Source organism: Crinia signifera, chromosome 11, assembly GCF_055691185.1.
Source record: "Crinia signifera chromosome 11, ASM5569118v1, whole genome shotgun sequence".
In the NCBI taxonomy this organism is placed as follows: Eukaryota; Metazoa; Chordata; class Amphibia; order Anura; family Myobatrachidae; genus Crinia; species Crinia signifera.
The window spans coordinates 88,859,398-88,882,714 of record NC_139227.1 but is presented as its reverse complement, the minus strand read 5'-3'; the positions used below and the strand labels follow the sequence as shown (position 1 = coordinate 88,882,714).

At 45.6% G+C, this 23,317-nt stretch overlaps 1 protein-coding gene across 3 annotated transcripts in view; it reads left to right on the top strand.

Moving 5' to 3' along the window:
- The first annotated feature begins 2,010 nt into the window (after positions 1–2,010).
- TOLLIP (toll interacting protein) overlaps positions 2,011–23,317 on the top strand; it is a 47,835-nt gene continuing 26,528 nt past the window's right edge. For 2 of the 3 annotated variants that reach the window (XM_083165611.1, XM_083165610.1), the window contains exon 1: positions 2,011–2,161. In XM_083165611.1, coding sequence (XP_083021737.1) covers positions 2,129–2,161 — 33 coding nt within the window. In that variant the 5' untranslated portion in view covers positions 2,011–2,128. Of the gene's footprint in view, positions 2,162–20,435; positions 20,458–23,317 lie in introns of those variants that run through there. The other variant, XM_083165612.1, reaches the window with a different exon arrangement.

Below are 23,317 nucleotides of genomic sequence, written 5' to 3'. Positions count from 1 at the left end.
GCCATTCGCGTTTGCCGTCCCTGTGGAATTCTCAATTCCAGCAAATTGGTATGGGACTTCTACGGGAACGGCAAAAGTAATTAGAACTTCTATAGATCTATGAGGCAGTACAGAAGGTGTAATGCAGGGTTGCCGACTCTCCCGGAATGTCCGTGAGACTCCCGGAATCCTGGGACATCTCACGGACTCCCGGAAGAGGGCCCCTTAACCCCGCAGCTGCCGCCTCGCTTGCGCGATATGAACTGCGCATGCGCTAGATCATAGATGCCGACGCCGCGATGATGCTGCATCTTCATCTGAGGAGAGAAGAAGAACAGCGTGTGTAAGGGGCGGGGTAAGTGTATTCACTGCTCTTCGCGCTCACGCGCGCGCTGTACACACAAGCCCTGCGACTACTGCATTCCTCGGCCTCTCTCCCCTGACTCTCCTCTCAGGGGGAAGGGGCAGTGTACCGCATGCCATTCGGCCCGCTAAGATGTCACTGGGGCTGACTTCTTCTGCACTTTGCTGCTGGGAGACAGCTGTATGCAGCCGGGCTGATTACTGTGCTTTTTGGACCCCTGCAGCTATAACAGGTAGAAGGGGACAGCCAGAGGGCAACTACCGGTGGTGCAAGGTAAGGGTGAACAGCCTTGAACATTGCTTTCACAAATTATTATAGGGGTGTGTGTTTCTGTGTGTGTGGGAGGGGGGGGGGGGGGGGTTAATGGTGGCAGTGGGCTGATTCTTTGTGCTGCCACCTGCACTGAAAGTTACTAGCAAGCTCATGCCTCTGCCTGATCTCCCAGCACTAGACTGTCCCCACTAATTCTTTACTCTCCCCATGACTCCCCTCTGCCTGGTCTCCCAGCACTGTCCCACTACACTACTCATACCTTGCCCTCCCCCTCTGCCTGTTCTCCCAGCACTGCCCCCACTACTCCTTCCCTGACTCCCCTCTGCCTGGTCTCCCAGCACTGTCCCCACTACACTACTCATTCCTTGCCCTCCCCCTCTCCCAGCACTGCCCCCACTACTCCTTCACTGACTCCCCTCTGCCTGGTCTCCCAGCACTGTCCCCACTACACTACTCATTCCTTGCCCTCCCCCTCTCCCTGTTCTCCCAGCACTGCCCCCACTACTCCTTCACTGACTCCCCTCTGCCTGGTCTCCCAGCCCCACTAGCAATCTGGCTACATGCTTATCAAAATACTTCAGGAACCCCTGGCGATGCAAGGCCCGCCCCTAGCGACGAAAGGCCCGCCCCTAGCGATGAAAGGCCCGCCCCTAGTGACGAAAGGCCCGCCCCTAGCGACGCAAGGCCCACCCCTAGCAATGCAAGGCACGCCCCCTAGTGATGCAAGGCCCGCCCCTTGGATTTTATATTTCTCCCTGAAATGATTTTTCAAAAGTAGGCAACCCTGGTGTAATGGTTAGCATTACTGCCTCACAGTGCTGAGGTCATGGGTTCATTCCTGCCATAGCCCTAACCGTAAGAGTTTGTATATGCTCCCTGTACTTGCGTGGGTTTCCTCTGGGTACTCTGGTTTCCTCCCACAATCCCAAAACATACTGGTAGGTTATTTGGCTCCTAACAAAATTAACCCTAGAACGAATGTGTGTGCGTTTACATGTGGTAGGGAATATAGATTGTAAGCTCCAATGGGACAGGGACTGATGTGAATGTTCAAATATTCTCTGGAAAGCGCTGCGTAATATGTGTGCGCTATATAAGAAACTGTTAATAAATAACTAGATACAGATATAGATGTGTAAATATAGATATAGTAGATAAAAGAACATAAATAGATACGTGCCTTGTACACAGTAAACATTATATTTACAAATCTGAATTTTGTCCCAACCTAATTATTCACATGGTATCACCCCTTGATCATGGTACTACTAGTAGGCTCAATCATCCTGTTCCACATGGAAGCCGTTGCCACGGTGACGGCACTGTCAGGCTGGAGGCTCTGATGTACGTGTTGATAAAGTTATTACTGACACTTGGCCTGCTCGGATCCTGCGCATGCGCGCCGCGCTCGGTCAGGTGACCGTGTGACGCAGCGGTGCAGGCTGTGTAGAGCAGGAAGTGACTGTCCGTGAGTGAGGAGAGCTGGTCGGAGACAGGAGCTGCCCCAGGACCATGGCCACCAGTGTCAGCACTCAGCGGGGACCGGTGAGGGAGTGTCATTTGCTGGGAGGGGGGAGTGGTGGGGCTGGGCGTAGGGCTCCTTACACCAAGCATGGTGTGTTCGTACAGCTGGGATGTATTGCTCAGACTCCTGCAGGCTGAAACTCTGCTGCTCCCCAATGCCAGCCAGCTCGTCCCTCCCTTGGGTTTGGTCTATACATTGTCGTTAATGAACCCATTCATTGATCGTATATATGTATATTATGTGGATGTTTATTGATGATGTTGGAATAATCCTGATCTCCATCAAAAAACGTCCAAGAAAATATCTATCAGTGATTCACATAAATCACATAAAAGGACAACTCTGGAGTAGTTACTGGTTTCATCATTGGTAAATTATGGTTGTACCCCTTACTGTGTTCCCCAAGGTCACGTGATCAGTCCTTTTGAGCCATAACTTTATATGATATGGGGAGTTCTATCTCGCCTGGGATATGACACATGGATTTTATCCATAGACCATGTCTGTGTCATAACACCTGATAGTGACTAAATGGCTTGGCTTACAAGCACAGGAGGAGACTGGCGATAAATTAAAAATAACCTCAATGTTTATTGGTGTGTGAAGACCTACAGTATGCTGGCCAATACAGTCACTATAGTCATGTGACAGGGAAAAAGGCCTGTTAAAGGTTCAGCCAATGTTATTTCCCCTTTGTAAGGAAATACCCTTGGTTCAAGTTGGTTTAGAGAACATCTGATTGAGATAAAGGGGCCGTTCATCTTTCAATATTTTTGGCTAATGGATGTTTTCTAAGGTTAGCCACAAATATTAAGTATCGTGTGACTAAGTAGAAGGGACCGCAGCAGGTATCTCTATGATTTGTCCTGTCCTGCAGGCAACTGCAAGTCTATAGGTTTCAATGGAGTTGCGATTCTGCCAGATTGGCTAATATCGGTACTTATGTATTATCTGGGCTCCCATGTTAAATGCACCCCATTTTTTCATACCCCTACTATCCAACTACGCATGGAGTTGATTTTATATAGTGTGGCGAGCGGACGCGGTCTCATAAGAAAAACAGGAGCCCAGATATTACATAAGTACCCTAATATCACATATTGTCCCCCACAGTTACCGCCATCTTAGAATGGTGGTAGCCTTTGGGCTAAACTCCGCTTTGCCGGCTGCTGTGCTCCGCTGTCAACCGAAGCTCCTGTCCCTGCGCAGAGATACAGCTCATCGTTAGGATCGCATGTTGCAATATGATCCCATGCGGTAGGATCTCGCCCAGATCGCATTGAATATGCGATCCATAATAAATGGGCCCCAAAGTACCAACCAGTCTGCTCCATGTTACAGGCTTTTTTTTTTTTTAGTACAGTGGTTCCCAACCCTGGTCCTCAAGTACCCCCAACAGTGCATGTTTTCCAGGTCTCCACACAGAATCACAATTGACATAATTAGCTCCACCTGTGGGTCATTTAAAATGTGTCTGAATAATGAGTACACCTGCCGGGTGACCTGGAAAACGTGCACTGTTGGGGTACTTGAGGACCAGGGTTGGAAACCACTGATTTAGTACAATAAGTTAGTTTATCTCTCTCTACTTTAGTACTCTCCAAGGCTTAGTACATCTGGCCTTATATTCTTAGTATTTGGGCTAATGACCAACATAGAAAGGGGAGATGTACTGGTGTGAATTGCAAAGTTAAGGCTCTGATTTGTGTGTTATAGGTGTTCAGAAGGGTCATAAACACTATTACTTTATGCAAATTAGGTGCTTTTATGAAATCTTCCGCGACTGATTATATCATGTTGTCCTAGACATAATGCATTTTTTAAAAGTTTTGAAAGCAAATCTATTGTTTGTTGTGGATGATTCAACATTTTCACTTCTGAACTTTGTCTTGTTGTCATGTGCTGCGTTTACAGCTAATTAAGTGAATGATCTAATCCTGGTGTGACTAGAGCGCATGTTTTAATTTATTGTCAATGACTGAATACTAAAAGAAATGTTTATTTTACATGTAGTGTTGTTTCTGATCAATGAATTGTTTGTTTTCTTGTGAGTATAGTTACCCTGGATTGCCTTGTTGTTGTTTTTTTTGTTTTGTTTAAAGTACTAACAGAAATGTATGTAGCACGCACACATTCCACAGCGATTGTGGGAGTACACTGAGGAAATCCAAGCAAGCACGGGGAGAATATACAAACTCCCCACAGTTAAGGTGGCCATACACTATGGCAATTTATCCGACGCTTGAAATTGCATGAGATTTCCCTTGAACTCCCCGGCAGCTTACGGGAGTCCTGCGCGGCAGATTCTGTACTTGAGGGCTTATTTCACATCAGATATATTGCATGCAATTTATCAACCCATGTCTGATGGGCTGTACTACAGGGTCTAAATAGTACTGCTGAATTCGGCCGGTAATTCAGAAAAAAATACAACTGGAAAATACTTATTTTCCAGGCGTATTTGGCTGAAGCCTGCACGGATCAGTCAGATCCATGCAGGCTTCTCTGTGTAATAAAATAGAAATTAATAATTATATTTAAAAAAATGAGTGGGGTCCCCCTACCCAGCTATAACTCATTGAGCAGGTCCCATACCTCCCTTTTTGTTCTTGCAAGTAGGGACAAAAGCGCGCACCGCTTGCAGAGAAAGGGCATCAACCCTTGAGGCCACGCCCCGTTTTGCAGCTTTGGGGACATGGCCCCTGTTTTGACGCTGCGGGGGAATGGTGCTCTGTGAGCCTCTAGCCATGCCCCAACCCCCTCTGGCTGCAGGAATAGACGCTGTGCACAGCGTCTATTTAGCGCTGGTCAGCACCTCGCAGGGGACTCCCAACTGCCCCACTGCCGGCCGCTGGAACGTCCCCAACGTTCCTGGGGTATTCGAGACAGTTGGGAGGTATGCAGTCCTGATTTCAGAAATACGGGGGGTGGGGGGACGCTGGGGTCCCCCTGTATTTCTATAGCCAAGCTCTTGGCCCGGTCCTGGTCCCCAAAATACGGAGGACAAAAGGAGTAGGGGTCCCCCGTATTTTGGAAATCAGCACCAGGCTCAACTGCTGCTGTTGCTCACGCTGGGAGGGAGGAGGAGGAAGGGAGCGGCGAGACCTGCTTCCGTGCTGCAGACGGCTCCCATGACAGCGCGCAGTGGCATCACAGGGGTGTGTAGGCACTGGCAGTGTGCGGCGGCAGGCATCCAGGGTTCCTGAACCACCAGAGCCCGTCGTCTTCTGCTGCTGCCGCTGCCGTCGGAGGTTACATAGTTACATAGTAGGTAAGGCTGAAAAAAGACTTGCGTCCATCTAGTTCAACCTGGTATAGATATCCATTGCTGATTTGGTAGGTTCTGGTATTTTACAGACAAATTATATTTTTTATTTGTACCCATGGATGTTTTTCTCCAGTAAATGTTTGTCCAACTTTGCCTTGAACGCATTTAATGAGCCAGCCGTTACCACCTCTCTGGGAAGAGAGTTCCAGAGTTTGACTGTTCTGACCGTAAAGAAATTCTTTCTACTAGCTGAATGAAATCTTTTTTCTTCTAATCTATACTCATGCCCTCGCGTCCTAGATTCCTTTCTAGTAGAAAATAGGGTGTGTGACAGTTCCTTATATTGGCCCTTGATATACTTGTACATGTTGAGCATGTCCCCCCTTAAACGTCTCTTTTCTAATGTAAATAGTCCCAAATTGCTTAATCTCTCCCCGTAGCTTAAATTCTCCATTCCCCTAATAAGCTTTGTTGCTCGCCTTTGGACTTTTTCTAATTCTATGATGTCCTTTTTATAGTGTGGGGCCCAGAACTGTACTCCGTACTCTAGGTGAGGTCTCACCAATGCTTTATATAGTGGCATAATTACCCTTGAGTCCCTAGTTTCCATTCCCCTCTTAATACATGCCAGAATTTTGTTGGCCTTTTTTGTAGCTACATTACAATGGGCACTACATCCTAGATTGCTGTCTATTTGGACTCCTAGATCCTTTTCAAGTATGGAATTACCCAGTTCCTCTCCGCTAAGGTTGTAACTTGCACACTGGTTGTGTCTCCCAAGGTGCATAACCTTACATTTATCTACATTGAACCTCATCTTCCATTTTTTTGCCCACTCATCTAGAATTGCAAGATCATTTTGAAGCATGGTGACATCTTCTGGTGATTTGATGACTTTGCTAAGTTTTGTATCGTCCGCAAAGATGGATACATTGCTGAGTAACCCTATCCCAATATCGTTAATAAAAATGTTAAACAAAATGGGCCCCAAAACCGAACCCTGGGGCACTCCACTTAGTACCGGTATCATATCTGATACGGCACCATTCACAACCACTCTTTGTTCTCTATTACATAGCCAATTCCCTACCCATCTGCAGATATTTTCACCCAATCCTAGGTTCTCCATTTTATTAATCAATCTCTTGTGTGGGACAGTATCAAATGCTTTAGCGAAATCTAGGAAAATCACATCTACAGCATTTCCATTATCGAGGTTTTTGCTAACCTCTTCATAGAACCCTAGTAGATTAGTTTGGCATGAACGATTTTTCACGAACCCATGTTGGTTAGTACTGAGTAGACGGTTATGATCTAAATATTCCTGAATACCATCCCTTAAAAATCCTTCAAATAGTTTACCCACAATTGATGTTAAACTAACGGGTCTGTAATTAGCGGGATCTTCCTTTTTTCCTTTTTTGAATATTGGCACTACCTCTGCTATTCTCCAATCTTTTGGTACTATACCTGACGATAGTGACTTGCTAAAGATATAATGTAGGGGGGTAGCTAGTTCATCCCTTAATTCCATTAATACCCTCGGATGAATCCCATCTGGCCCTGGTGACTTATTTGTTTTGAGTTTGCTTAGCCTCAGTATTATTTCCTTTGGCGTGAAATCCACAATGAGATCTGGCTTATTTGTCCCATTTGTGGTAAATGTTCGTTTCACAGTCTGCTCTCCCTTAGTAAATACTGATGAGAAGAACTCATTTAACAGTTTTGCTTTTCCCTTGTCCTCAGTAACACTTTTTCCACTAGTATCAGTTAGTGGGCCTATGTTTTCCTTAATTAAACGTTTACTATTTATGTATTTAAAAAACTTCTTTGGGTTGGTTTTGCTTTCAGTGGCTATGCGCTCTTCATATAATATTTTAGCTGCTTTGATTACCCCTTTACAAGTTTTGTTTGATTCTTTGTATTTTGCGAACGCCTCCTCATTCAAGTTATTTTTATAGAATTTAAAGGCTCTGGTTTTATTGTTGATAGCTGACCTTACTTCTTTGTCCAACCATGGTGGCTTTTTTTTGTTGAATTTACCTTTAGTTACTTTAGGAATGTATTCAATAGTTAGTGAATCAAGCACCTTTTTTAGAGTATCCCACATTTCCTCTGCATTTTTTCCCTCCATAACAGTTTCCCACCCAATTCCTGTTAGAGCTTCCCTGAATAATTCAAAGTTCGCTTTTCTGAAGTTTAGTATTTTTGCAGATCCTTCTTGATGTAATTTACTGAAGTTGATTTCCAGTGAAACCATATTGTGATCACTATTCCCTAATTGTTCAATTACTTTTGTGTTTGAAACTAAGTCTGTGTTATTTGTTAATACTAAGTCCAAGAGCGCCTCATCACGAGTTGGAGTTTCTACCGTTTGTGTAATAAACTGGTCTTTAAGTAAGCTTAAGAACCCATTGCTTCTTGCTGATTTACCTGTTTCGTTTTCCCAATCAATGTCGGGTAAATTAAAATCCCCCATAATTAATACCTGACCCTGATTTGATGCTTGTTTGATTTGGTTTAGAAGAAGAGACTCTTCCCTTTCATTTATATTTGGTGGTCTATAGCATACCCCTATTATAAATTTGTTTTTTGGTTTCTTATTATTGTCGGTTATCTCTGCCCACACTGTCTCCGAGTTGTCGTCTTCCAGGTCTGTGCTCATATTTTTCTCACATGATGTTAAGTTATTATTTACATATAGGCACACACCCCCGCCCCTTCTATTTTCCCTGTCTTTCCTGTAGAGTGTATATCCCTCCATGTTTAATGCCCAGTCATGCGACTCATTACACCATGTTTCTGTAATACCAATGATGTCGTAGTCATCCCTACTGATCACCGTTTCAAGCTCCCCGATTTTACTCACTAAGCTTCTTGCATTAGCCAGTAAGCATTTTAATTTATGTTTATTTTTAGATATGGCTCTAATATTGTGATTAGTTTCACCCCAGGACCCATTTGAATTCATTACTAGCTTCCTCTTTCCCCTCTCCCCTTCAATAGACTCTCTACAGGCCTCCCCACCATGCACACTGCCTGCCCTCTCCATAGTTCCGGGAATTCTTCCTCTGTCATTCACTCCTTCCCGTATACTAAGATCTTCTGTACCTAAGAACTGTAATGGGGTAACGTGACTGTTACAACATAACATTTTATTACATGACATTCCTGATGCACCCTGAAAGTTACCCCCGATTATACCCTTGTTATGTCCCAGGACTTTGTCTATGTCTCCGTCCCCCCCTCCATCTCCTTCCCCCATATGATTCCTGATCCCAGTCCGGCTTCTCTCCCTGATGGTCCCATAATGTCTTGCTGCCCCCACCCCCCTGTCGCCTAGTTTAAAATCTCCTCCAACCCTCTAACCATGGTGGGTGGGAGGAGACCAGCCGCTGGGTCGGAGGGGGGGAGGAGACCAGCCACCAGGTAGGAGGAAACCTATAGAAGATCACCTGATGGCGGGGACAGATTGCTTGAGCGGCATGTGCAATCTAGGAAGTGCGATGCAATATGCATGGGAACGTGCATTGCACCTCTTGTCATGTACATGCAATCTGGGCACTGTACATGCAATTTATCACTGAAATTGCATGTAAATCGCTCTAGTGTATGGGTTTCGGTACTTGTGAGTTATCCGGGCTGCCGATTTCTAAATCGGGTCGGATCGGGCACATCGCATCGCATGCGACCATCGGATGCGATGCGATGACCCGATTTTTCCATAGGAATCAATGTTAAAATGGACTGAGTCCATTTTAACATGGAATTCAATGGGAAAAAGGGTCCTTTTCATACCCCTACTATCCAAATGGGCATGGAGTTGGATATAAACCTGTGGCGAGCGTAGCGAGCCACCGAGCCCGAAGCGTGGCGAGCGGACACAGAATACCGTCCCCTCGCGGGGCTCGCCACGCTTCGGGCTCGGTGGCTCGCTACGCTCGCCACAGGTTTATATCCAACTCCATGCCCACTTGGATAGTAGGGGTATGAAAAGGACCCCTTTTTCCCATTGAATTCCATGTTAAAATGCACTCAGTCCATTTTAACATTGATTCCTATGGAAAAATCGGGTCATCGCATCCGATGGTCGCATGCGATGCGATGCGATATCGCATCGCATCGCATCTGATTGTATGCCTTAATTTAAGGCATACAATCAAAAAATCGGCAGCCCAGATAACTCACAAGTACCTGGGTTTCTTTAGAAGTGGGGGGAATTGAACCCATGACCTCATTGCTGTGAGGCAGTAATGCTAACCATTACACAGTCTGTGCTGAAGGGTGTGGTATGGAGACCTGACAGTCAGGATTCCAACTACCAGTATACCGTCATCGGAATCCCGACCGCTGGTACTCCTGCACTTGCCACTCGTCGTGGGCCCCTGTCAGTGGGGAACCCAATTGTTGGACGTTTGAATAGTCGGGATTCCGATGTTGGGATCCTGATTATCGGGCCATCATCTGGCACCCATAGCTGAATATTTGTTAACATGGCTCATATTTTCTGCAACTTTTGAATATTTGCGGCATAAGACATTCCCTGTAACTTTTGTGAAATTATGGAAGTGTTGGGAGTGGATTATTAGATTGACAGTATTGGTTGACATGACAAAAGTTGACATGACAAAAGGTTGACACAAGCAAAATAATAATAATATTTATATAGCGCTTTCCTCACAATAGGATTCAAAGTGCTATACCATTGTCTTTTTACAGCTCAAAATACACAACAAGCTTAAAAGTTGATGTCAGTGAAATGCTTGAGTAAATAAGTACGTCTTTAGTCTATTTTTAAAGGATTCTACAGTGGGGGCTTCTCACACTGTGCGAGGAAGAGAGTTCCACAGAGTTGGAGCAGCAAAGTTGAAAGCTTGACCCCCAGATGAATTCTGGGAGATTCTGGGTACTGTTAGTAGTCGTCCTTCCGTGGATCGTAGTAATCGAGTAGGACAGTCAAAATGTCGATGTGAAAAGCTCTGCCATTCCCGATTGTAGAATTCATGTAGATTGTAAAGTATAAACAAGTTTTCTCTATCATGCAGCAGGTGACACTGGAACTCACATTGGGGTTTAGAGCTGGGACAGCTGGGAGCTAGGCACTACTAATTTGATTAGGGAAGGCTACTCCTCCCCTCTAAGCCCCATCAGCCCCCAGTTAGAAAATTGTGCTCAGGAAGCTGGTCACCTTTCTACCTGCTCCTGCAGGTTGTTCATTTTGGTGCAGATCTCGGCGCTATCCATTCTTTTTCAGAGGAAGGTAGTACTCATTCCTGAGATCCAGACTTTCCTTCAAGGAGTTGTACGGGTCCAGCCTCCGTTTGTCCCACCAACACCTCCTTGGGACTTAGCCTTGGTCCTTTCTTTCCTCCAGTCCAGGACTTTTGAGCCTTTAGAGAAGGTACCTTTAAAGTTCCTCGTTTGGAAGACCGTTCTACTACTGGCTCTAGCTTCAGCCCGCCGAGTGTCTGAGCTGAGCGCTTTATCTTGTAAGGCTCCGTATCTTATACTCCATGAGGATAGAGCGGAGTTGCGTACACATCCGTCTTTTCTTCCGAAGGTGGTGTCAAAATACCACGTGAATCAGCCTATCGTGGTTTCTGCCTTTCGGAGTGACTCTTCTCAGTCTACATTGGATGTTGTTCGGGCTCCGAGGATTTACGTGGCAAGGACTTCATCTATCAGAAAGTCTGATTGTCTTTTTGTTCTGTATGACGCTTTCCGCAGAGGATGGCCGGCGTCGAAACAGACTTTGGCCAGGTGGATACGTCTGACCATTGCACAGGCGTATGTGCAGGCAGGGAAGTCGCCGCCTTCTACGGTGAAGGCACATTCCACGAGATCGGTGAGTACATCCTGGGCCGCTCAGAGGGGAGCCACGGCTTCTCAGCTCTGTAGGGCGGCCACGTGGTCGTCAGTGAACATGTTTGTTCGCTTTTACCAGTTTGATACGTTTGCCTCTTTATCTACGACTTTTGGTCGTCTGGTGTTGCAGGATACACAGAGCTCTCCCACCCGGGGCATGGTCTTTAGAACCTCCCCAATGTCAGTTCCAGCGTCACCTGCTACATGATAGAGAAAAGAGGATTTTGGGTACTTACCGATAAATCCATTTCTCTGAATCAGCAGGTGACACTGGACGCCCTCCCAGCTCTGGAGTTTTTCCTGCCTTTTGTGTTCTTTCGTGCAAGTTTGGTTACTTTTATAGTATGATTTGATGAATGTTGTTGTCTCAATGAACGATTTACTATTACCATCTCCTCTAGTAGGACAATTTCCTAACTGGGGGCTGATGGGGCTTAGAGGGGAGGAGTAGCCTTCCCTAATTAAATTAGTAGTGCCTAGCTCCCAGCTGTCCCAGCTCTAAACCCCAATGTGAGTTCCAGTGTCACCTGCTGATTCAGAGAAATGGATTTATCGGTAAGTACCCAAAATCCTCTTATCGGAATGAAAAAATTGTGACACTTAGGTTGACCGTATATCCATGTCGAGCAATAGTGCTCGACTTATTGACTGTCGACCTAACAACCGGAAACAGGAAGTTTTACCTTGTTACCTTTTCAATAGTTTTCCTTCAATAGTTTACCTTGTTACCTTTCATAAGCTTACTACTTATATAAACTGTTTCTTTAGTATTTGGTCAGGTGCTACGGAGAACTATGACTTGTTAGAGAATATGAGGCCCATCCATAGCAACACACAGGATGATAATGCGATGGTGCATAGTTTCATTTGGCTACAGATTTCAGTGGCTAAATAAAGATCTGTTTGCACCTGGGGTTGGATGTCGGGGTCAATTCAAGCTCCATTGTCATCAGAAGAGGACTGCATACACAGACCAATTGTGGTAATGAAAAGCTTGTGATGTGGGCAGAGCATGCCTGAAACAGTAAGAATTGGCAAACTTTGCAGCAGACTTCTACCATATAAGTTGATTTGGAACTTATGTAGTATCTGGGCTGCTGATTTTCTGATTGTATGCCTTACCTTAAGGCATACAATCAGATGCGATTCAACGCGATTTTCGGAAAAATCGCATCCGATATGGCATGCGATGTGATGCGATTTTGCATAGGATTCAATGTCCTGTTCATTTCCCCACTATCCAAGTGGGCATGGAGTTGGATATAAACCTGTGGCGAGCGTAGCGAGGCGAGCAAAGCGATGCAGATTTCTTAAAAAGTATTCTGTGTCCCCTCGCTGCGCTCGCCACAGGTTTATATCCACCTCCATGCCCACTTGGATGGTGGGGAAAGGAAAAGGACCCCTTTTTCCCATTGAATTCTATGTTAAAATGGACTCAGACCATTTTAACATTGAATCCTATGGAAAAATCGGGACCATCGCATATCATACGATTTGGTCGCATACGATGCGATGCTACCGATCCGACCCGATTTCTAAATCGGACGCCCAGATACTACATAAGTACCGTTGATTTTGACCTCTCTTATTCTAAAGCTGCCCATACACTTGTGAGATATTGCATGCAATCATTCGATTTCGACCACATCTGACCGATAAATCAAATTAATGCGATGTGTGGGCCTGCCGCTGAATGTAGTGTCGATAGATAGCATGTGTAACACAATGTCTATCGAATTGCAGGGGGTGGAGGGGATGCTTTCCATGGAGTGGGGTTTGGGGAGACGGGGCTGGAGGGTCTGCTGGCAGCGTGGCAGAATGCGGTGGAGTAGCGTAGCGCTATTCAGGAATCACTCGCTGCTTAGAGCAGCCGGTGATTAAAGTCTTACCCCGGCCTCCTGGAATCAGGATAGTTGGAAGGTATACAGGTGTTTGATATCTTAAAACATTGTAATGCAACCATGATGCCTTCTCAGCTGGATAGTAGAAAACATCAATTCGCTGGCAAAGACTGGGGTTAGGAGGAATCCCTTTCTTGTGAACCATTGTAAGATCAAAACTGAAAAGATACCTGCCGGAGTTTTTTCCCAAACAAATGTCCTTAAAACCACCATTGATATTCTCATTCGACAGAACAACAGGGCTTTGGACCTATCTAATAGTGCCCACACACGGTGAGATGTGAGCCACACAATTCGGACTGTACGTTGGATGCGATTTGAACTCTACCCGATTTTTTTTACTACACTACAATAGTCAATGACACATGACAATGGGTACATGCGATCTAGTTCCAAAATACCTGCCTGCACATACTGTTCTGCCTTGCCATATGGACTACACGGCCGCGTGGATCTCAAGGCAAAACGAACAGAGTGCGATCTGAACTAGATGCTATTGTAGCTAAAAAGTTCAAATGTAACCGTGTGTGGGCACCCTAATATCTCCGATCAATCTATTGTCATGTGGTATTTGAAACTTAGGGGGATGATTCAGACCTGATCGCTCAGGTCTGAATTCAGCCCTGTCCCCTATGGTCGGGGTTTGCGCATCTGCAAACCTCCTGAGCGAACGCTTTTGGCGAGTTTCACATTTGCTGGGGTGTTCGCTCACGTGAGGGCGGGCATGGGGCGGAAGCAAAGGAGTGCCCATAAAAACACTGGGCGTACCCACGGCAGACAATTTTTTGGATGATTTTTTTCTTTGTGCAGCTGCATGCAAGTGGATGTGCAAGCTCAGCAAGGGGGGGTGGGGCAGATGTGCGGCGGGTGATTACCTGCTCGATAGGCAGCAAAATACTCTGCCTTGAGTCCTATGGTGTGCAGGCGCTGTAGCCCTTGAGTCGTCTGGCTATTGCCCATCATTTCAGCTGCTTTTTTGTATCTAAACTATTTCATTGCATCGGTCTGCAGTTCAGTGTTATTGTGTGTGTGTGTGTGTGTGTGTGTGTGTGTGTGTGTGTGTGTGTGTGAGGACGAGCACTGGGCTCGAAACACTGGTGTAGGTCACCTGATATGCAATAAAGCACTTTATTTACTTCAAGACTCCGAGTGACGCCTGATTTATATATATATATATATATATATATATATATATATATATATATATATATATATATATATATATATATATATATATATATATATATATATATATATATATATATATATATTAATTATAATGTGTGTGTTACCTGTGTCCACCTGTGAGTCTTGAGAAAATCTCAAATCCTCTGTATATGGGAAACACTCCTGCAACTACTTAGGAAGAAGCCTATTAATGAAGGGGAATTTTAGGCTGTGCCAGTGCGTACACACTGGCCGTTATATTAGCCATTCGATTGAGCGGCCGATATATATCTATGGACCACCAGCCAGTGTGTACCAACAATATTATCGCATTGATGCCCGAAATATCTAAAGATACATTGGTGCATTGTTCTGTGTGTACAAGAGATCTCCCGACCGCCTGTACAGCCGCTGCAGGACATGTCATGATTGACAGCTCAATGGGCATGCGCCGTCCCAGTTGTGATGTCAATCCCGATGGAGAACACACTGCCCTATCCGTCTGTAGATATATATCTACAGTACGGGGGCAATACGGATGGTGTAATGGTTAGCATTACTGCCTCACAGCACTGAGGTCATGGGTTCTATTCCCGCCATGGCCCATACTCCCCGTACTTGCGTGGGGTTTCCTCCGGGTGCTCCGGTTTCCTCCCACAATCCAAAAAGATACTGGTAGGTTGTTTGGCTCCTAATGAAATTAACCCTAGAATCTCTGTGTGTGTGTGTACATGTGGTAGGGAATATAGATTGCAATCTCCACTGGGGCAGGGACTGATGTGAGTGTTCAAATATTCTCTGTAAAGCGCAGCGTAATATGTGTGCGCTATATAAGAAACTGTTAATAAATATATGCAAATCAATTGATCTACTAGTGTGTGTGTGTGTGTGTGTGTGTGTGTGTGTGTCCAGCTTAAGTTTTCAATTTGCATGTGAGAGCTCATGGGAAAGGTATAAATTGCATCTGTTCACATTTGACCCAGGGTAGGAGGGCTGTAAATTGAATGGATAACAAAGTGTTAGATAAACTTTATAGAAGCTACATATATCGCTCATTAGCATCTATTTTGGCCTGCAAACAATTGAATCGCCCCTATAATACCCCTTTCACACCAGAAAATGCAGGGACCTACCCGGGAATATGGCCCAGGAATCATGCCGGGCCATTCCCGGGTTGGCCCCTTTCACACCAGAAAAGTCCCTGCATTTTCTGGTGTGTGAAGGAGGCCGGCAGTTGGCGGGATGGTGTCGGGCAGTCGGCGGGATGGTGGCTGAGGTGGGCAGGAGGTGGTGAGAATACTCACCCAGGTTGTTTGTCCTCTGTGCAGGCCGGGGATATACACAGAGCTGCGTCATTATCATCCACCGCCTGTCCCGTCATTTGCGCCTGCCGCCTGCGTGGATTCCCGACCGGACAGGACACCGAGGACTGTCAACAGGGGTAAATGTACCCTACCCCATTCATACCAGCCAGTTCCCCAGGTTGAACTCGGGAACAAGCAAATTAGCCCAGTAATTTTTCCCGGGAACCTTTCACACCAGCGCTAGTAACGGGTTGTTCCCGGACTCAACCTGGGAATTTAGGCTGGTGTGAAAGGGGTATTAGAGTATTTATAGAAGGGCAATATGATTGTTAAAACCTCTTCCCTTTCTCTGCCATACTTGTAATCTGCAGGTATTTGTACACGATAAACTAATGATGTAGGACCCTGAGTATCAGTTGTATTTGTGTCTCCAACCAACTACTCGTTTTCTTTGGGCATACGGTCATTAGGTCGATATGTCATTAGGTCGACATGGGCAATGTTGACAGTCAAAAGGTCGACATGGGGTTTTCCCTGTCTTTGAGCTGACATGTGCCGACAGGCGGTATTTCATGCCCTACCATCCACCAGGCCGTGCCCGAAGCATTTCGAGCGCAGCGGGCTACATTTCAGTATCCACAGAGAAAAGCCCCATGTTGACCTTTTTGAATGTTGACCTATTGGTGTCGACCCAATGCATGTTGACCTAACCCATACCCTTTTCTTTGTAGCCACAAGGAAATTGTGCTTGTAGCACTGAAACTAGCTGTGAATGTCTTATATTTGGGGTTCTGTCGGCTTTTAGAATTGTCCACGTCCTTTGTTTGTGTCTGAGGAGAGTTCTGGACACACACACTGGTTATCACATGTTATCGGCCTTCTTTGCGAGTTCAGCTAAGAACAGTGCCTTTGTCTTTATAATTAGGATGCTTCTATGTGATGATGGGGATCTGCTGGGTTATCTGTGAGTTTGCCGCACTCATTGATTTGGGCTGAGGCAAAGCTTCTGTGCCAAGGGGATCATTCAGCAAAGGCAGAAATCCATCTGCAATATGGATATACCTGTATGATCCGGCCCCCAGTGTCTTGCTTGTGACTGCAGCAAGCAGTGGTGGCGATTTCAGCAGGCAGACACAATATTGCATGACAATGATTCTTGGGAAACTTGCCAAAAGTAAGCAGCAGGTTTTGCAAGTTCGGTACTTGTTTCCTAGCACGGCCACAATCGCGGGCCTTAACTTTAAGGCACACGATGCCCGCGATTTCCCCATAGGCTTCAATGTTAAAATATTTTAACATTGAAGCCTATGCGCGTCCGACGAGATGCCCCCGATTTCTCCATAGGCTTCAATGTTAAAATATTTTAACATTGAAGCCTATGCGATGGACCCGATTTGTCCATAGGCTTCAATGTTAAAATATTTTAACATTGAAAATGAGTGCATTTAACATAGGTAAAAATGGGAAATGGCCCAATATGGGCCATTTCTCATTGGGTATGGCCCCGGCATATGCGTGTAAAAAATAATGGCCCCCCATTGTGACCGCCACCCCCACGATTGACGCGAACCCGAAGCGTGGCGAGCAGCGGCGGTGCGCGTCCTCCGACCTTTTCATTCCCCTACTATCCACGTCGGCGTGGAGTTGAGAATATAAAGTGTAGCGAGCCACCGAGCCCGAAGCGTGGCGAGCGGACGCGGATACCTGTCAAGCCCACGAGGGGCGTCCCTCGCGGGCTTGACAGGTATCCGCGTCCCCTCGCGGGGCTCGCCACGCTTCGGGCTCGCTACGCTCGCCACACTTTATATTCTCAACTCCACGCCGACGTGGATAGTAGGGGAATGAAAAGGTCGGAGGACGCGCACCGCCGCCCCTCGCGGGCTCGCTGCGCTCGCCACGCTTCGGGTTCGCGTCAATCGTGGGGGTGGCGGTCACAATGGGGGGCCATTATTTTTTACACACATATGCCGGGGCCATAGCCAATGAGAAATGGCCCATATTGGGCCATTTACTTTTTTTTCTATTTTAAATGTACTCAGTTTCAATGTTAAAATAATTTAACATTGAAGCCTATGGAGACGCGATGGACCCGATTTCTCCATAGGCTTCAATGTTAAATTATTTTAACATTGAAGCCTATGGAGAAATCGGGTACATCGTGTCGTGTGCGTTTTTGTATGCAGCCGACGCGACCGACGCAATTTTTTCCGACACGACCACCACGATAGAAATCGTGGTGGCCGTGCTAGGAAACAAGTACCGCAAGTTCTTATTTATTTAGAAATATTGCCTTATTTTGTTTAGGTGTATTATTTAGTTGTTATGCTTCTGGTCATTCAGTATGTTGGCTTGGTTATTTTTATTACTTGTAGGCGTCAGAGTTGCTAGTTGCTGCATTAGGTAACTTTTGTCACTAACGGAAATCACTCCACAGATCACCATTTAAGGGGGAGTGGCCTGACAAAACTATAGCTACTGATAACGGTGACTATTTGTGTTCAGGCGCTCCCATTGGCTACACTACAGATTGGTGTTGAGCACATGAGGACTAGACCCACCTTCTCATTTATCTGAGTCCCGCTACCTTGGAAGACTTTTGTCATCTCTCGATTAACACCGCACAATTGTTGAGGCTTTCTGGACTGAGGTACATATTGCTCAATATTACCAGGATAACACCTCCAGCGTCATCCAAACCCCATCTATTGCTCCAAGGACTGGATCATTGGGTCGACCGCTGAGGTTCGACAGGCCTTAGGTCAACACGGCTAAGGTTGAAAGGTCGACACAAAAAAGGTCAACATGAGGTTTTTACATGTTTTGTCTCAAATGGCAACATGCTTCGGGTACGGTGCCTCGCTGCACTTGACACACTGTTATATCTCCCACCTCGCCATAGTGCAGTGGTTGCCAACCCTGGTCCTCAAGTACCCCCAACAGTGCACGTTTTCCAGGTCACCCGGCAGGCGCACTCATCATTCAGACACATTTTAAAAGATCCACAGGTGGAGCTCATTATGTCACCTGTGATGCTGTGTGCAGAACTGGAAACTGTGCACTGTTGGGGGTCCTTGAGGACCAGGGTTGGGAACCACTGCTAGAGTGGAGGGTAGAGTATGAAATACCGCCTGTCGGCACTCATTGTGGCTCAAACCCGTGAAAAACTCATGTTGCCCTTTTAACTGTTGACCTTCCCATTGTTGACTAATGCTTCTGTCGGCTTTCGACCTTAACCATGTCGACATATTTCAGTTATCGACCTAAGCCCTGTCGACCTTCTGTGGTTGACCCAAATAGGGCAGAACTAGTGACCGTATCCCGATCTGTCATTATCGCAGGTCACTTTCTCATATTGGATGAAGTAATAATAGTTGTATTTATAGAACAAGCTTGACCAACCTGTGCCTCTCCTAGCCTACCCTTCCACAGGTGTGCTGGTAAAGCATGCTGGGACTTGTAGTTTCACTACAGCTAGGGAGCCACAGGTTGGCTAGGCATAATCTAGCACTTTACTTCAATCAGACTCCTGGAGGAATGGAAAGTAAGATAACAGGAGGCTTGTTTACTCGGTGCACTGAGAACACCGATGCTGTCACTCACCGCAGCCGGTCAGATAACCGCTTCCAGCCGTTTATCGTAGTTCTGCTCAGAAAGGGAATAAGTTATAGATGTGCTTGTATTCACTCCGTGTCATTAAATAATCCCTTCCTTATCCTCCCGGTCCCCTGAGACCACTGTTCCACTTCTGTTTCTAGTGGTACTTAATTCCTAACTTTGCAAAGCAACGATGGCGGCAAAAATGCAGATAAGCTTCTTTTCCGTGCAGAGAAATAGGTCTGTGTTTTTCCGGAATGGCTATAAAAATAAAATAAAATGGTCCCATTTATGATTTGCCATGCCTGAGGAATTTTAAGTGTTTCCTAGGTATACTGAAAAGAAGCATCCTAAAATCCATTTATCATTATATGTCCAAGGATTAAGAGCTAGCCATTGTGTAAGTTAATTATGTTGAACAAACAAGAAGAGATTTCCCAGTGTCACTTTGAGAAGAATATGAAGTAGTCCTTAGAATTTTATCTGCTGTCTTTTTTTAATTCGAGGCCTATGTCCTTTGCGTAACCACAGTTTTGGCTTCATTCACACAGTTTTTCTCTTGACTAACATAATGTTGCAAATTAATGAGTTTAAGCTAAATTATTGTTTTATTCCTCCCCCATCTCCTCCCCCCTCCCACCCACACACACCTCCTATTCCTGGCATAAAGAGAGAGATAAAATAGTAGTTTACTAATTTTAAATCCGATAAATTAACAAGTGAACAATTACAAGCTGTAATAATGATAATTGCACCGTTTCATTATAACGTGGATAATCATAGTCATAATTATGGTGTTTGTCGCCACCCGAGCGAACGGATTCAGGGGAAACAATCCAATTTAGCTGACTGTACAATGCACAATTTGCCTTGACGTGCCATTTATAGATCACTGTGAAACAGAATGTTCTGCCCCCAGGCGCGCACAGTGAAGACGACCTTCAGAACGTCGGAGACCTAAGCGAGAGCGTTGCATAGCGCTCGTCAGCATGGAGGAGACAGACAGGAGAGGGACTGGCAGTATGCAGGGAATGATGTCATCTGCATATTATGGAGGGATGCCTTCTGTGGGCTTACCCAAACTGAATGACAATGTGCACCGTGCGGCAGGCTCCACCGAACGCTGCTTCACCTCACACAGCGGCTGCAGTTTCTCATTGGAGTTGGCTGCTTCTTGTTTTGGAATCTTTAGGTGAACAGTTTGGGTTCTGTCGAAGGTTTGTTATGATCTATAAAAAGAAAAGGATGGGTGCTTTCTGTGGGGTATGGGTCATTGGTTAGACCCAATTTAGGTGGCCAGGCCTTGGGTTGACACCTGAAATAGGTAGATCAGAGTTGAAAGGTCAACACAAGCTTTAAGTCGATGTGAGTTTTTCATGTTTTTTTTATCACAAATGTAGACATGGACACAGTCAAAGTATACGGCGTCCTCTGGGCACACTATTGTATTGTCCCTCCACGCCCTAGTGGATGGCAGGGTATGAAATACCACCTGTCGGCACATGTCGGCTCAGAAAAAAGTGAGACCCTTGTCGACCTAATGCTTGTGTCGGACTTCCAACCCTGTCGACCTAAATGGGGTCGACTTGTGGTATGAGACTATCCCCTTTCTGTGCCATAAGAGCTTATGAAGATATCGACACAAGCTTCTGGTTTGTGTATGCAACGTAAAACCAGCAACATTTAAAATTGTAAACAAGATCTTAAAAGAATTATCTGCCCTCTGTCTTAATATACTAGTGCCCCTACCCTAGCCCTACAAATTCCTACTGAATTGGGGGTCAATCTTATTGGGTGCGGATTATTCGTGAGTGTGAAATATGACTGCACCGGGCGCACTTTATGGTGGGCTGTATTTGCTTAAAAGTGTTTGCACCTCCATAGGGGTGTGCACAATTTTTAAGCGAATTCGGCCCAGCGAAGGGTGCGAGATTGGGCTGAATCAGGTTCCGTTTCCAGCTCTTAAATGCATGAAAACAGCACCCGAATGGCACCTCGCACCCTTCAGACCTAGGGCCTTATTCTAGTTCACTCTTTCTTACAAAATTCTTCTTAGATGGACAAAACCATGTGCACTGCAGGTGGGGCAGTTGTTACTTGTGCAGAGAGAATTAGATTTGGGTGGGGTTTTACTTCAAAGTGAGATCTATATTGCAGTGTAAAAATAAAGCAGCCAGTATTTACCCTGCACAGAAACAAAATAACTCACCCAAATCTAATTCTCTCTGCACATTTTACATCTGCCCCCCCTGCAGTGCACATGGTTTTGTCCATCTAAGAAGGATTTTGTCAGAGTGAACTAGAATAAGGCCCCTAATAGGATCGACAGTGTCAGAATTTTACCTCAGATGAGTGTTTTTATAGTTCAGTCATTATTGATTAATAATATGGAGTGTGCATCTGCACCATGTATTTTTCTTTGCAGAACTACAAGTCCCAGCATGATAGCACCTCATGTAAATAGGGTGTGCATTCTAAGATCCGCCCCCCCCCCCCCCCCCAGTGTTCGCCTTATCGGTGTCTATATCGGAGAAGAACAGGCATTCTAATGAAAAGCAGAGGCACATTCACCTCATCTGAGCTCTATTTCACTCTCCATGTATTGGTCATCGCGAATATCAAGTAAATGTATGGATGTGTATATGGAAAATAGTTTGACGCATAGAAAATCACATGGAATCTAAAGTGTCTGTCAACCACTTATGGCCAACACCTAAGAATGGTTGACCTACTCTTGGTCTACATTGGCAGAAGGTCTGCACAAGCAAAAGGTGTTCATGACTGTTGTCCACACAAGTGTTTCACTTTTTTTTTTGGTGTCTGTCGACATGGACACCATAGTGTACAAAGTCCCCTCGCATGGCTCGCTGCCATCGCCGTGCTTCGGACACAGGCCCTTATTCAGATCTGATCGCAGTACAATTTTTTTCTCAAAGTGGGCAAAACCATGTGCACTGCAGGTGGGGCAGATGTAACCTGTGCAGAGAGAGTTAAATTTGGATGGGGTGTGTTGAAACTGAAATCTAAATTACAGTGTAAAAATTAAGCAGCCAGTATTTACCCTGCACAGACACAAAATAACTCACCCAAATGTAAAGGGCCTTATACACCTACGATCACAATTAATTGCTTCTCAGATCCAGTGATTTTTTTTTTTTCCCCCAGATAAATTGTTTCTTCAATCTATTAAAACATGTTTGAAAATCTGATTCGGCAAATGATTGGCGATCCCTATTCATTTTTGATTGGGATTGCCAAGAGGGGGATCTCACACGTTAAAGATTAATTGTGACAATCTTCTCCAGAATGGAGGATTGTCACAATTAATTGCTGATGTATGGGGCCCATAACTCTCTCTATAAATGTTACATCTGCCCCACCTGCAGTGCACATGGTTTTGCCCATTTTGAGAACAAATTCATACTGCGATCAGATCGGAATAAGGGCAACAGTGCCTCACTTCTCTCTGCACACTATTATATTCTCCCTCTAGGCCCACTGGGATGGTAAAGTATGAACAAGCCGGATAAGAACAACACCTTTTTCTTTTGCCTGGGAAAGCTCACTACGATTTGGCACTTAATGTGCCATTATTTTACATGGGATTTATCCCATGTAAAATTCCCTGGGCAGCGTGGGGTCCGGGCTTTGTAAAGTTCCTGGGGGCTGTGGGTGCAGTGGCGGATCGGGCAGTCCGCAGTGTACGGGAAGCGGCGACAGAATTTGAAAATTCAAAAGATAGGCCGGCAGCTGATTGGCTGAGAGTGGAGTGACCGCTCCACTGCTGTCCCCCAAAGCACCCAGGCCTTTAACGCAGCCCGGGCCCCACACTGCCTAAGTATCCTTTTTTTTTTTTTCCATGGGAACTGCCCAACCCGCCGCTTAACCCACAGCCCCGGGCATTTCATGCTGCCCACCTCCTTCAAATAGGTGTGTGCCAGCGGAGCTTCACCGTTGGCACACACCTACGGATCAGACCAACCCATCATGGGTGCTAAAAAGCACCAGCGATGTGCAGCTGATGGGTCCGAACCGAAAGATTTAATCTGCTGCAGGTTCAATCTGTAGGGTCCGACC